Source organism: Dunckerocampus dactyliophorus, chromosome 4 (genome assembly GCF_027744805.1).
Source record: "Dunckerocampus dactyliophorus isolate RoL2022-P2 chromosome 4, RoL_Ddac_1.1, whole genome shotgun sequence".
Classification (NCBI taxonomy): Eukaryota; Metazoa; Chordata; class Actinopteri; order Syngnathiformes; family Syngnathidae; genus Dunckerocampus; species Dunckerocampus dactyliophorus.
The window spans coordinates 8,211,988-8,226,925 of NC_072822.1; the positions used below are offsets into that span (position 1 = coordinate 8,211,988).

The 14,938-nt window shown below is 41.8% G+C and overlaps 1 protein-coding gene across 2 annotated transcripts in view; it reads right to left on the bottom strand.

Moving 5' to 3' along the window:
- Window positions 1-10,109: 10,109 nt before the first annotated feature.
- Window positions 10,110-14,938, bottom strand: part of commd10 (COMM domain containing 10) — a 58,596-nt gene continuing 53,767 nt past the window's right edge. The window contains exons 6-7 of one of the 2 annotated variants that reach the window (XM_054773026.1): window positions 10,481-10,540; window positions 10,110-10,388 (exon numbers count right to left, since the gene is read on the bottom strand). In XM_054773026.1, the coding sequence (XP_054629001.1) occupies window positions 10,350-10,388; window positions 10,481-10,540 (99 nt within the window). In that variant the 3' untranslated portion in view covers window positions 10,110-10,349. The other variant, XM_054773027.1, reaches the window with a different exon arrangement.

Genomic DNA, 14,938 nt, shown 5'->3' on the forward strand with positions numbered 1-14,938 from the left:
GTATGCGACTGGCTGGTGCGCATAACAAGCCCCGTCTGTTTCCTAATTAGCTCGAGATGAGTCGCTTTCGGGCGACACCTGCTGCTGGCTCCTTTGGGAAATGCTGAACTTTAGCAATAGTCCCTGTGAAATAAACCTGAAATGACACTGACACTATATGAAGTCTGCACTTGTCTCGGTCATATCTGACAACATATGGCATGTCTTGACTCATTTTTTATGTTGTCTTTTTGATGTCAAGTCTGGTGATGCAAATACAACTAGAAATGTACTGTATGGTTCTAGGTAATCACAATGTATCCCACCAGACATCCTATACTTATTTTACTATTATTAGGGATGGCCGATATTATCAGCCCGACATTGCCATAAAAATGTAATATCGGTTCATATCGGTATCGGGTTTATCCCTATGATGAAAACCGCTAATAAAAACCTGCTGTATATGTACTGTAGGCGTATGGGCTCCCGTATTTGCCGTCATCGAGGCATCCAGCACCACGACACGTGGAAATACTTCATCACGTCCTGTGTTATTCCTCGCAGTCGGAACTGGGCTTAATATGTTGAAACCACAGGCGTGGGTGTTCTGCAGATAGCATCAACGTTAGCGTACTCGTTAGCCTGTAGCAGCGCCGGCACGGTCTCGTTGTCTGTGTTGTCAGTCGACACATACCCACGTCGAGGGTCACCAAATGTGGAGATGCGATTCACAACAAGAGAGGAGTCTAGGTCGGGGGCACCAATCAGTTTCCTCAACTCAACAACAAGCATTCATTCTTTAGCAATAGCTAAGTCGCTACAACAACCTCATGACCCGGAAGTACGGTTGGTTGGTTTGTGGGTCACCACAATGTGTTAATTCCATGACATGATATGTGATGTTACACATATCTGTATCGGTATCGGTTGATATCGAAATCAGAAATTGCGAGTTGGACAATATCGGCATGTCGGTAATTGGAAAAAAAGCCAATATCGGACATCCCTAATTGAATTAAACATGCAAAAACTGGGGGATTACTAAATGTATATTATTTTGGAATAAAATAATGGCCCACATTTCTAAAATTGATATCCCTTTATGTAAAATTTGATGTAGTTATCATAGTTGTGTATCAAAGTGTTTACCACAAAGAGACTTACATCCTTACTTATTATAGATAAAAACTTATTTCTATCTGCGATTAAGTGCGATTATTTATGAGTTAACTATGGACAAAATCCAATTGATCACGATTAAATATTTTAATCGATTGACAGCTCTAATTATTATAAAATCATATTTGTATATTTTTGCAGTCTGGTCCTAATACTCCATCCTACTGAAGGATTTTTAAAGTTAGAATGCAGTTCCTATGCTATACTCTGTAGTATGGCTCATTGCGAGCATCATGCTGCAGGTATAAAGGAAGTCCCCTCCTACTCCGCAACAGCTAATACAATACAATACTGTACAATACAGCTACGGAGCTATGGGGAAAGACACAAAGTCAGAAAGATGCAGAGAAGACAGAGCGAAGCACAGAGGACAGATGGAGGGATGGAGGAGGAAGGTGAACTCCGCCGGCTGTGAGCCTGCCAGCATGTGTAGTGTGTAGTAGCGGAACACTGGGCCGCGCCATCTGTGTTGAGACTGTTTACGCAACACAGCGCTACAGCAGACACCACCACCTTGCAGAGGGCAGGGCTGCTACATCCTCTGCAACATCATTAAAAGCATCTACAAGGAGGGAAGAAGGCAAAACAGCATCGATGAAAGTCAATTAGAAGAGTGAATACAACTAAATGATCTATCATTCCTTTTCAGGAAGCAAGCTAGAGCCTATGCTAGTGACTTTAGGGTGAGACGCACTAAAGTGTCAAGAATGCACCCCAAGTGTATACCCTATGCTGTTTAAAGCCTGACAGAAGAAGTGGTGTCAAACACACAGACAGCATCTTGTGAAGGAGGGAAGATGATGAGCCAGAGAGAGAGACAGCGCCATTGGGACAATGACCGCAGAGACAGATATTAGTGCGGGTTGACAGGGCTGTTGTGTCTTGGCAGTGCCAGCTCCACTCTGGAGACGTCTTCTGCAGACACAAACTACTTAGACGCGGCACAGAAAAGACTTACCTACATGCCTACATGCTGCTGCTGCTGGTGGTAGGGAAAGTCTGCTTCAAAATACTGTGTCTGCCATATAAGTTTGTTTGTTAGCGGGACTACGTGAAAAATCCACCAACTTTGGTAGTTGTCATGTTCCGCAGGACAGGAGCACTTCCTGTCCTGCGCTCTTATTTTGGTGTGCTGCACTACCTGCAGTGATTTGTTGCGCAGCTGGCAGCAATTGCAATTCGTGGTTTTTAAAAGCCCAGCATTGTCTCAAGTACGGCGCTGGTTCATTGTACCTTTTCTCTTCGCCCGTGCTGTCACATTAACGTTCCTCCGACCTGTCCACACTGCCTTGGACTGTATGTTTTGTCACAGAGCCTTTTTACACCTCTGTCGCTTTCTGTTTATCCCTGCTTAATATAAAACTTTTATTTTTCCACCGCTGTCCCTCTGCATACTGGGGGTCAAGCACTCGACAGCTCCACAGATCATGACAAGTCATCTGTAAACTGCTCTACTGCTGAATGTATGTCAAAAAGAAACACAATTACAATACAACAATACAACAACAACCTCAGTACAAAGAGCAGCCTCCGTGTTAATGATCACAGTCTGTCAACCCTGACAAAATATTGCATTATGCATAATACATCAGAGCATGCACAAGAAGAATCAAATCTATTTCATTAGCTGCACCAAGGTCGCCTCTGCCATTGTGACGCAAGATCAAAACCACTACTCTACTTGTTTATTGGAAAATCAGCCAAATTGGCCGAGCAAGCTGGCTGGCAGCGAGATGAAAAGATGACTCACAAAGAAAATGTTGGGGGATGCGGAGGAAACAAACTATGCGAATCATGCCTTGGGTCTGGCAGGTTCTGCCGTGGAAAACCAGAGCAGACCAGGCTGGGTGCCCAACACTGCCACCCATGCAGGGCAGTGGACCACTGGGGAGACACTTGTTGACTGTGCCTTTCCATGTGCACTGTTTATGCCAGCAGAGCAGCCAGCTAGGCAGGGCGTGGATGCACAACAACTAAAATAATGAGACTTTAAGGACATGGAGATGGTTGGAAAGTTCTGGAGTAGAGCAGGCCAAAAATATAAAGGAGGAGTGGAAGAGTACGTTTGAAAGGGATAGTCATAAATCAAACGGGACGGCAAGACAATGGCCTCTCAACGAACTAGTGCGTGTGTGAATTCAGCAAAATGAAACAAGGACAAAGTTCTACATAAACATGTTTCCCAAGTCACTATGCAGCAGCAGCAGACGGACTTTGCATGTATTTCACTGTTTCATAGTGCAATCAAATGTACTGTAAATCCTCTAAATGCACAAATACTGCAGTGTGTTCCAGCATTAAATCTGTGGCTTTTTTTTAAACACTTATTGCATAAAAGAACAACAAAAAGGGGAGTTAAGAGAAGAGGAATATACAATTAAAAAGTCCCGGGACAGTGTTTTTTAAAGTGGTTAACTTCTTTTTACACTTAGTAAAGTTCATGTTAAAAGATGGGTTTGTTACGACCTGGCTCAAGGGCCACAACAAAAGGAGACACACTGGATGTACGGTTAACCAAACAATACTTTATTAACAACATAAACCAGGCTGGACCAAATGAAGCCAAATCTAAATATGACCTAAATAATAAAACAATGTAAGTGAACATCAGTACCATGTGTAGTGTACATTTAACTATAGAATAGTATGTGCAGTAGTAGGGGTGTCACAAGATCTCACGAGATTAAAATGTTGGCCACACAGTCAGGAGATCTGGAAGATCTCGGTTAGAATCTCCGTTTGGACATCTCTGTGTGGAGTTTGCATGTTCTCCCCATGCGTGTTTGGGTTTTCTCAGGTTTCCTCCCACATTCCAAAAATATGCATGCTGTAGTTTAATTGGCGACTCTAAATTGTCCATAGGTATGAATGTGAGTGTGAATGGTTGTTTGTCTATATGTGCCCTGCGATTGACTAGTGACCAGTCCAGGGTGTACCCCGCTTCTTGCCCAAAGTCAGCTGGGATAGGCCACAGCATACCCCGTGACCCTAGTGAGGACAAGCGGCATGGATGGGATCACACAGTAAATGAAAGTGAACTCAATAATTTTGCCTGCCTAAATATGTTTTCCCTGTCTCCCGCCTCTAAACAGGCACTCAGTCTGTGCATTCAGCACAGCGTTTGTTCCATAGCGTTTGCATGAACGGAGTGAGCCCTTTTAGTCATACAGTGTCTTTGTCTCAGTGGGTGGAGGCGGGGCCGGTAGCATACACAGAATGTAACATCGCAGAAATTAAATCAGTATATTGCAATATGTTATCAGTATATTGTCATACACAGTACAGGCCAAAAGCCCTTTTGTCAGTCATACAGTCTGGTGGGTGGAGGCGGGGCCGGTAGCATACACACAGAGTGCAGAAGAGTGTAACATGGAATAAATTAAATCAGTAGATTGCAATATACAGTATTGTCATATACAGTACAGGCCAAAAGTTTGGACACAAGGTGTTTTCTTTATTTTCATGACTATTTACATTGTAGATACTCAGAACTATGAATGAACACATGTGGAATTATGTACTTAACAAAAAAGTATGAAGTAACTCTAAATATGTCTTATAATTTAGATTCCTCAAAGTAGCCACCCTTTGCTTTTTTGACAGCGCTGAAAACCCTTGGTGTTCTGTCAATGAGCTTCATGAGGTAGTCACCTGAAATGGTTTTCACTTCACAGGTGTGCCTTGTCAGCGTTACTTAGTGGAATTTCTTGTCTCATTAATGGGGTTGGGACCATCAGTTGTGTTGTGTGTATCCAAACCTTTGGCCTGTACTGTATTTTATAGATTTCTTCATTGTACTTTTCTTAACCGTAATGTTAAAATCTCGTCTCGTAGACCCAATCTCATGTGCCGTCTCGTCTCGAGTGCCTCCCACGCCCTTCCATTAGGACCCGCCCCACTAGTTGAGAAGCGCTGTTGAGGTATTAATGTATGGCAGTTAATAATGTTACTAGTTACAGTTAAGATTTTAGAACCACAGTTTGGACCTGGAACAAATTTCTATTTCCGTTATTTCTTACAGAAACATTTGTTTTGTTTTGTTTGTCTTTTCCATAGTTTTACATGTCAGAATTTTTGCTTCGGTTCTTGTAATGGATTACCTTGGGTAGGTGTACCCAAGTGGCCAAAGGATGTCGCGTTTTAGGAAATGAAGACTTACACTTTCATCCGGATGAAGTGATCACTCTGTCAATTTTTTTTACTGTATGGAAAATGAGCAGTTGGACAGTACCAGATGTATAATTTTACAGTATGTCATGTCGCAGTGGCTATTTATACGGCTAACAATGTCATTGGCCTTCGCCTTCCTGATGTTCAAAGGTCACTCTGCTTGTGTCATTACTTTATTACCGTGACCAATCTGCAGTAGGAAGCAGAATGTCACGAAGAATTACAATCAACCTTTTGCTTAACTGCATTTTCCTACTCATCCAGCCACATATGCGGTGGACAGAGCAAACTAACAGAGAGAAATAGGAGGGCATTTATATTTCAGGACAGTCTGAACTGAAAGTAAACTCACTGGAGAGAAGTTATAACATCCAGAGGAAGGCTGTGATCCCGGAGGTAGAGAGAGGCTCGGAAAGAAGCTTTATGGCGCTGGGGGGGAAAGTGTCTTCTAAATCTGTGCAGGAAGCGGAGGCTGCAGGGTCAAGCGGTGCTCATGGCTGGGACGAGCAGATAGGGAAAAAGAAGAAGGAGAAAGTTCCACTGGAGAGCCAGGTGGATCAGTTCATTTCAGTTACATCAAATGCAACTCTTCTGACGTCAGCAAATGCCAGATAAACACACAGGGAAGACTTGAATGTAACGTTTTTGTGCTCTCTTTGCCTTGTAGCAAAACACACCACCACAAGTACCATGATTCAAGGACATGTGTCAAAAGTCTTGGTTTGAGATGAAAAAAAACACAAAGAATAAAAGCTGAGTTGTCACTTCATTTTTATGTGTGTTAGAAAACAAACCAGAAAAGTATATGATGTGGCTGCTGGAAACAAATATCAGTGCAAGAATATGCCACCATCCAAATAATAAAGTCAGTAATAAAAGTAATGGCATTACAGCGCTGTCACGCTATGTGTGTGGTTTGCATTTTCCAGTTGGAGCCTCCAAATTACGTTCCCAAAACACTCACTGGCCACTTCATTAGGTACACCTGCATAATCCAGTCAGATCCAATGCAAGAGCTGCAATACAAATTAAAGCCTTTGAAAAGATAATCGTAATGCTTGGTTTTAATTGACTAATTGTAGTTTTCATGTCCAAAAGTCATGTTTTGGTTACATTATGCTGATTAACACTGGAAATCCCATATACGCAATTAGCGGAAGCAATTTACTGTCATGTCGAATGCTGGACCCCCAGCATGCAAGACAGGCGCAGCGTGCAATTAAAAGTACTTTTATTTAGCACAATTCAGGCAGGTGCTCACCGTAGAGCTACAAGTACAAGTAAAACAAAAGCGACAGAGGGAAAAGCTGTGTGAAAAAAACACAATGGGAAGTCTTGGGCAGTAGTAACAGGTAACGAAACAGCTTAGGTGACAGTACAGGCGAGGGAAACCGAGGCGATGAACGGCGCTGGGCTTATGAATCCACCTAATTGCAATTGCAAACAGCCACGCACAGGTCCGCTGAGGTGACGCGGCTGCATACTACACCCGACAGGAAGTACACCACACAAAATAAGAGCACCAGACAGGAAGTCACCCAGTCTTGCGGAGCATGACATTTACATGGCGATTTCGAACACCTCCAAATATGACAACTAACTATACATTTAAATGTTCAGCCCACTTAAACAGATGATGCATAACAAAGCACAACAAACGAACAACACCAGGCAAAGACACGAATGGCACATTGAACATCCCCACAACAGTAGCTACTTCCCAACAACTACAAGTAATACTGTTACTAAGTACAATACAAAAGGTCATATACCTTTTTGAAAAGCTGATAAAGCTAACAAGTGACCAATGTTTCCAGTTTTGAAACATACTGAATGTTACTGTGTTAATATCGATAAAAAATACACATTGTAGTCTTGTAGTCTTGTTTAAATATTACAATGATAATCAGACAGCTGCTGCCAGCAACTCATACAGTGGTTCGTACAGATAATTAAATAAATATTTTGAGGTTCTCAACAGTATTTCAATTTGGGAGGAGGATTATTCTTTTCTTTATTATTCTAGTTGCACAAAAAAAACTGTTCCTTAGGGGCAGCATGACTGAAAATAATTGCGAAAAACTGCATTAGAGTGTGCAAGTGTACCTTATGTTGCGGCCTACACCACACCAGCATCATGGCTTCGATTTGCAGACACCACAGTGCAACACTGCAGTCTCTCTAGCAATTTGAAAAAGCTCCAAAGCCGACACAGCAGCAGCAGTAGTTAATACAGCTAAATTTCAGCACCCAAAATCAATTTCTTTCAACTCAATCAACCAAACTCCAGCTTCCACACAGAGAGCCAAATTGTGCTCACTCATTCACCACATGAGCCATGTGGCTAACTTTGAAATGGAAATGCGTGTCGATGACTGCCTTGGAGCAGTGCTCAACAAGCTGGGCCTTCTGAATGGTAACAGAGGGGGGACTTCAAATTGGAGAAGGCAACCAGTTTTCTCCAACTCCGCTCTGTCAAAAATTGGGAGGCCACAGTCACATGGCTTCTTCATTGGTATCCACTTCGCTGGAACACACGACACTTCCTGTGTGGTGTGAGAAAAATATATATCGGGACATATGACCATTAGACCATAGGGATGGGGTAATGTACTGTAAATATATACTGTAAAAAGTAGTGGTGTATACTTCTTTGTGAGAGATGATTCGATACGCGTTACGTCGTTTATTGGTTCCTGACACGACCGCGTTAAATGAATTTCCGTGATATAGGATTGTTGATAAATGGCATATTTTCTATGTTGGAGCATAGGAAATGTGCTTATGACTTTCTAAATACGGTTTTTAACATTATTGGAGTCCAGTGGCCATCTAATAAGGCCCCTATAGTCACCTTTACACGCCTATTATTCATTGTTTGCACCACTTTGCAACTGTTATGCTGCAACATTGATTGATTAATTAATTAATTTCTGAAAAAAAAACGCGATAAGCGAGGGAGCGATAATTGAACCGGGATAATGCAAGGGACGACTGTAGTCTCAAGTGGTGACTGCAACCTTCAGGTTCGACCACCAGGTGGGAATATTGCTGTGTTCTTTCACCAATCTCCAAATAGAAAATGAAAATAAAATAATAAATAATACAGGTATTAAGGTCCAGTGATCTCTGGTTAAAGCAGTTACACACGGTTAACACCGTTGGGTGAAAATCTTAAGTTTGTTTTTCTTTTCGCCATTGTATCTCTATCACATTTCTCTCTTGTTTAAACACTCAAAAAAGTCCAAACCTTTGTTTGAATTGTAATGATCCACCTTAATGATCACCATGAGAAAGTATTAAGTCACTCATGCATATTTCACTCCTGAGACCGTGCCTTTTCATCCTGACACCGTTTCACTGTACTGTAGCATTTTTGTATCCTTGTTAAAACATATTGCTGCAGATGATCCAAATATTCATTTATAAGCTAGCAAGCAAGCAAGCTAGCATGACACATGAGACATGGCAGGGCAGCATTGATTGACAATGGTCTACAGCCAATCAGGATGCAGAAAACAATAGGCGGTGTGACAGAGGGAAGATAGAGATTCTCAACTTCCCACAATGCAATTATTCTTAAAGGGCCAGGCTCGGCCTGTAACAGCGTTCATACGCTGTAATAAAAAACCCAAAGAAGCACAAAAAAAAATTTGCGAAACCGCAAATCCATGAAAGGTGAACCACGATAGAGCGAGGGAACACTGTACTCTAAAACAGGCATCAAATTAAATTCGGGTTTGTGTCAATTAGTACAGAATTTGTTCCACACAATTAAAGGTAAAGAAAAACCCAAAACAGTCGGGTTGGTTGGCCCAGCCAACAAGGTGTCTGTTATTTATTTTTGTAGAAGTTGGCAACGCTACAAGTTAATTTGCCCATTTTATTTGATTAGAATTGAATATTTTTTGTTGCTGACAAACTTGTGCTCCACACTTCAGTCCAGTAGTTGACAATAATGCGCAAATGAGCTAGTTTGCCAAGCGACATTAACTCCTAAAGAGGAAGAAAGGAAACAAACACCAAAGAAATAGAAGGTGTGAAAAGAGGGCAGCAGTGGAGTTAATAGTATTTATCAGTAATACCATGAAAATGAGAAGAAATGTGAATGTTTACTTTGCAAGTCAATTTCGGCTGTGGATCTGCATCTATTGATCCACACATGTACTGCAGGAGCAAATCCAAGTTTTCTCTCACCCTGAAATGCTAGCTGGCACCCTTGAGAAGCTCTGAGAAGAACTCACCTGGCACCACTCTGACTCCGTGAGTACCTTTGTTTGTCCATAGGTTCTTCACACTGCTGAACTGTGGCCCAGCATTGGCTACTGCAAGTGTTTGGTGGCAGTAATGGTCAAATCTGACCTGAAAGAACATTTTAATTACAAAAAAAATGCAGTGTGGACATGCAGATGCTGAAATTCAGACACTCACCTGTCTGCACAAGATCCAAATGACAAATTGTGCCTTCACAAAGAGAATACTGTTCAGTTCTTACTGGCATGACTTAGAAGAGGGAGGGTACTTACACACACAAGTATGGATAGCTGTGGATAGGGACACAGACAAGGACTTCAGGAACGTCCATCTGTTTTGCCAGCAACTTAATGGGAATAACGAGCCTTCACTAAATAATATGTAACAACAACAACGGCTTTCACCTCCACATCCACATCCACTCTCTTAGTTGCAAAATTGCATGTTTTTATTTGAAATTGTATTTTGATATTGATTTCCTTTTTCTGATTTTTGTCTGAGAAGACAAAATGATAGCACACACAATAAATATAACAGAGACAACACTTATTTAAGAATTGTTTTATTGACAACCTCTGAAGTTACATTCCTCCAACAGCCCGTCAATGAAAGTATGACACACAAACCTTTTATTGAAGAAGAAAATACGTGTTGCTTTCAAAAAGGGCTTGTGTGTGTTTTTTTTCTTCCAAATATCCTCCAAGCTGTCATTCAAACACAACCAAAGTGTGTGTTTGTGTGTGTGTGTCTGTGTTCTACAAAGCTCAAGTCAGGGAATCCAATTGGCCTTGTACAATTTCAAGCTGCAAGAAAAAGGAAGTTTGAGTAAGAGGAAGTTGACACGGACACACACGCGAGCACACACGCACACACATATATAGAAATATAAACTGACCTTGTTGTAGAACTCAAGCAGCTCCTGGTGGTTAAACTCAACAAAGACGTTTTCCTGGACCTTGAGCGATAGAGAGAGAGGAAACCCAACAAAAACATATGTTTGGTCACTCGGGCAGAGCGAATGATGAAAAGAAATGATGAGAGTGATGATTTCTTCAGCTGCTTTCTGATGAGTTCTGCTTTCCATAAAAGTCTTCATTCATTCTTACTGCACGCTAGTCAACATGTGCATGTCTCCAACCTCTTATCCGTCAGCGCCTTCAAAAATACACATCAAGCAAAGGCAAGGTCCTGGCATTTCCACATCTTTTCTGCTTTTGGTTTTAGAATGTGAGAGGCAGCACGCTCAAGGACTTAACAAAAAAATAAGGTTTGCAACCTATGTTCGCTAAGGCTGCGTTCACACAAACACAAACTCTGGTGCGTTCGCTCTGCTTGTTATGTTCACACAAACCCCGGTGTCCACTTCAGCTCAAATGTGAACACTGCGTGGAGCAAAGACACAGACCGGCGCTAAAGATTCTCACAAAAAGCATGCAGAAATTACAAATATGGAAGAGAAAATATGTTATACAATACATATTGTGTAAATACAGCAGAATATAAACACAAGCTACGTATTTAACCCGCTAGATGACATTTTGGTTGGAAATATCGAGGTTATGTCATATGTCAGGAAAGCTGTCCTTACTTTATGTACGGTATATGTCATTACAGCGTAAAAATACCTGTGTAAACACTAAGCAAACCACACTAAAGTGCACATAAAGTATATATTTTTTACTTGGTGGTCCTTGTGTGCTACACCTGCTTACTTCCTGGTAGTTGCAGTCAACAAACCTCACAAGCTGTGATGAGGTAACTGAGGTCAGCCATCACTGTGGGGTACTCACCGTGTCATCAGAAAATTAGATTGCGCAAAAAAGCTACCATCGGCAACGACCTGTACGTGACACACTCGTTCTCGTTCCTGTCAAAAGTTGTGAAATGCTTCTGTGCATCGTACCAATTCTAGCCAAAGTGCACTCTGTCATCAAATGTAATAAAAGCAGACTTACTCTGCTGGAGCCGGAGCTGGACCGATTGAACAAAAAACTAAATATCACAGAAAAATTGTGCTTAAAGTCCCAAAGAGCCCACATGTCAGTTCCAGAGCAGGCAGTGAGTGTGCAGTGTGGAGACTAAACACATCTTCCAGGCTTCAAGCTAACTGGCTGGTTAGGTGGACGGGCGCTGTCAGATGCCGTGTCGCAACAAATTAATGGCAGGGATATTAATTAGTGACAATGTTCAAGTTCATAACAGAGAGCGCATCTCTTTATCAAAGTCCCCCCCAACCAGCTCTCGTCTCCACAGCAGAAGGAGAATGTAGGACATGGTTGAATTAACCGAGGGAACACTGCTGGGACTGCCTCAGCACGGAGGTTAATGCTACTTATTAATTTGTTGCGTCGATCAACTCGGAAAATAGCATGCATAGTGTGTGTGTGTGTGTCTGTTGAAGAACTGCGCTGCTGTTTATGTTTTTAATCACCCATTTCTGTTAAAGGTGTTGAATTTGAGAATAACAGACTTCCCAGACATTGCAGGTTGCGTCTTTAGAACAGACAGCGTGTGTTTGGCCCATCCCCTTGTTCCCAAGGGCTGGGATTTTGCCAAGGAGGAACGCAACAAAGCTCTGACAGATCTAGGCTAACACTAATGGGGATAGGACACATCATCTTCATCATCGCAGCCCTCGACAACCACTTACACACACGCACACATCACATGGCATTAACACAGGCTTGCATTTATTTCCTGGAGACTTCACGCTACTATAGGACTATAAAGTCGAACACCAGAGAAGTTGCACAAAATTTGGACCAAAATGAAAGGGAAAATATGCCTCTGAAGTAGGAGTGGTGAAGTATGACAAGTGCTGGACTCAATTTGCTACTTTTTTCCCCATCAATTGGTTTCTTAATTGGGTTGATAGATATTAGACACATTACAGTTAGCTCATTGTTCCCCTCAATTACAAATGGCCTTCCTTGTCTGTCAGCAAATTTGGTCCTTAAGATCAAAAATTTGCCCATCCCGCCTTTAAATCACACGCAAACCCATAGTGGAAGGCAGAGGTGTGGACCCGAGTCACAATTTTGATGACTTTGGATCGACTTGACAATATCATCAACGACTCGCAACTCGATTTGAACTTTGACATCATGACTCAAACTTTGACATCAATGATTCGGGACTTGACTCAGACTTTAGTCTGACGACTGATACTTGAGTTTTTCAATGAGTGTGTTGACTAAAATGTGTCCCCATTCAAAATATTGTATTGCCATCTTGTTTATGTGTTCCACAATGCAACAAGATGCGAGCGTCTTCATCACATACACACAAATAGAGAGGCGACAGTGCGCAGGGACATGGCGGGAGACAAATATCACGCCGAGCGATTTGTGAGGTCTGATTTTTATGAGGAGGCATTTTTACGAAGCAAATGTATTACTCTTTTGAACGCATATCGCTTTGAGAAGCGAAACTTTTTACTTAAATGACCCAGCAACTAAGCAGAACTACGTTCCTCGTCACAGAAATCCAACCAGAACTGGACTCGTGGGACCAAATGGGGGGGTGGGGGTGTAAGTGACTGTTGAAATAGTCCACTGCTGATGGGGATGTCATACTGTACATGTCAAAAAAATCCAAACTGAAAATGATGAATTATATTTGTCAAATGTAATAGATTGTTAAAATGGCAATTTATTTGGGAGACACTAAACAATGCTTAGAACTTAAAAAGAATAAAAAAAATTTCAAGACTATGACTTCAGACTTGACTCGATCTGTCTTGTTTTCACTTGAGACTTGACTTGGACTTGCAGGTCCTTACTTAAGACTCAACCTGAGACTTGAGATTAAAGACTTGAGACATAATTGAGACTTGCAAAACACTGACTTTCTCCCACCTCTGGTAGAGAGCACATGTGATGGCTAGGAGGAAACGTAGAGCAGAATGAAATTGACCTTGAACCAGCAATCCCCCTCCTCTGTGTGTTTGTCATTGTGTCATGTAAGCTTTACCAATTTCAGGTGGTTAACTTACCTTTACGCTTGCATGACAGTTGAGATTTTTTCAATGTGACTTAAAACATTACCTGTAAAGTGAATCATGGTTTTATGGTAATGGTGATGGTTTAGTTTATTTCCAATGTGCTTAACACTTGCACAATTCAACATGCCGGAAAAGGAGTAGGGAAAAAGCAGATCTAATTTAATCCTACCCCTTCCTTCTTATGATGGAAACAGTTTGATCCTGGAAGTTATTTCATTTCACTTATTTCCTCTGGATAGTGCTCGACCTGTTTCCCGTTTTGTAAGTGTGAAGCATCTCTTTACAATGACGTTAAATGTGACACTATGTATTAAAGTCAATGTGCCAACATCATCATCCTCCACCAAAGTTGTGTGGGGACCAGCTCATCCAAGTTGTGTGGGGACCAGCTCATCCAAGTTGTGTGGGGACCAGCTCATCCAAGTTGTGTGGGGACCAGCTCATCCGTGCGAGTTGGAAAGCTTGAGACAGACACCAAAATAAGACAGGACGATCATCATTAATTTACTTGGATCCGGTGTTCCGAATGCTTCGCAATGTCAGGCAACATCACGTGTATGTAGGTTACATGCTGAGGGAATCCCAGCACATTAGAGAGCATAAACTAACAGAAAGAAAAACAAACTTTCCAAAAAAAAAAGAAAGATAAAAGACATTTTGACATTTTCATCGTTCCATATATTGCTCCGCATATTTGTTTGCAGCTCACAGTACAAGTCAATGTTTTATCACAACATTTTCTGGTGTTTCTCTACAGTCTTTGGCCTAATCACAAATATAAAAATGTGTTTTTTTTTCTCCCTTAATTAATGAAAGCAATCCCCAATATGCAACCTTTTCAGTGGCTTCTAAGACTTGTTGAGCAAACACTGTCGCTGCTGCAGTTTGGGATTGTTTTGCAGAATGTTTAGTCTTCCCATGACCTTCTGAGCCTGAGCCAGCCTGAAGAACAGCATCTAAGCGTTGCTGAGAAAGGACACCGGTGTCCTCATCCGCAGCATTGCAGTGCGTTGGAGCCATCACAAAGTGACTGTCACGGAACCTCAAAACGTCAGACATGCTCTAAAAGCCTGTCGAAAGTAACGAATGAGGGTTGTCAAAGCCAAACACTAGAAAGTGTCAGTCAACCTCTGTATTTAAAATCGGAACCAAAAAAAATGCAGACCTGTGCAAAGTAAATTCCAGTAGAATTCAGACATCAGAAATGAATATGAAGACTTTGCTAAACGTCGGACAATGGCAGCAATGACAACAACAAGAGCAATATCCATCCATCTAGTTTCTATGCCGCTTATCCTAATTAGGGCCGCGAGGGTATGCTGGAGCCTATCCCAACTGACACCCTGGACT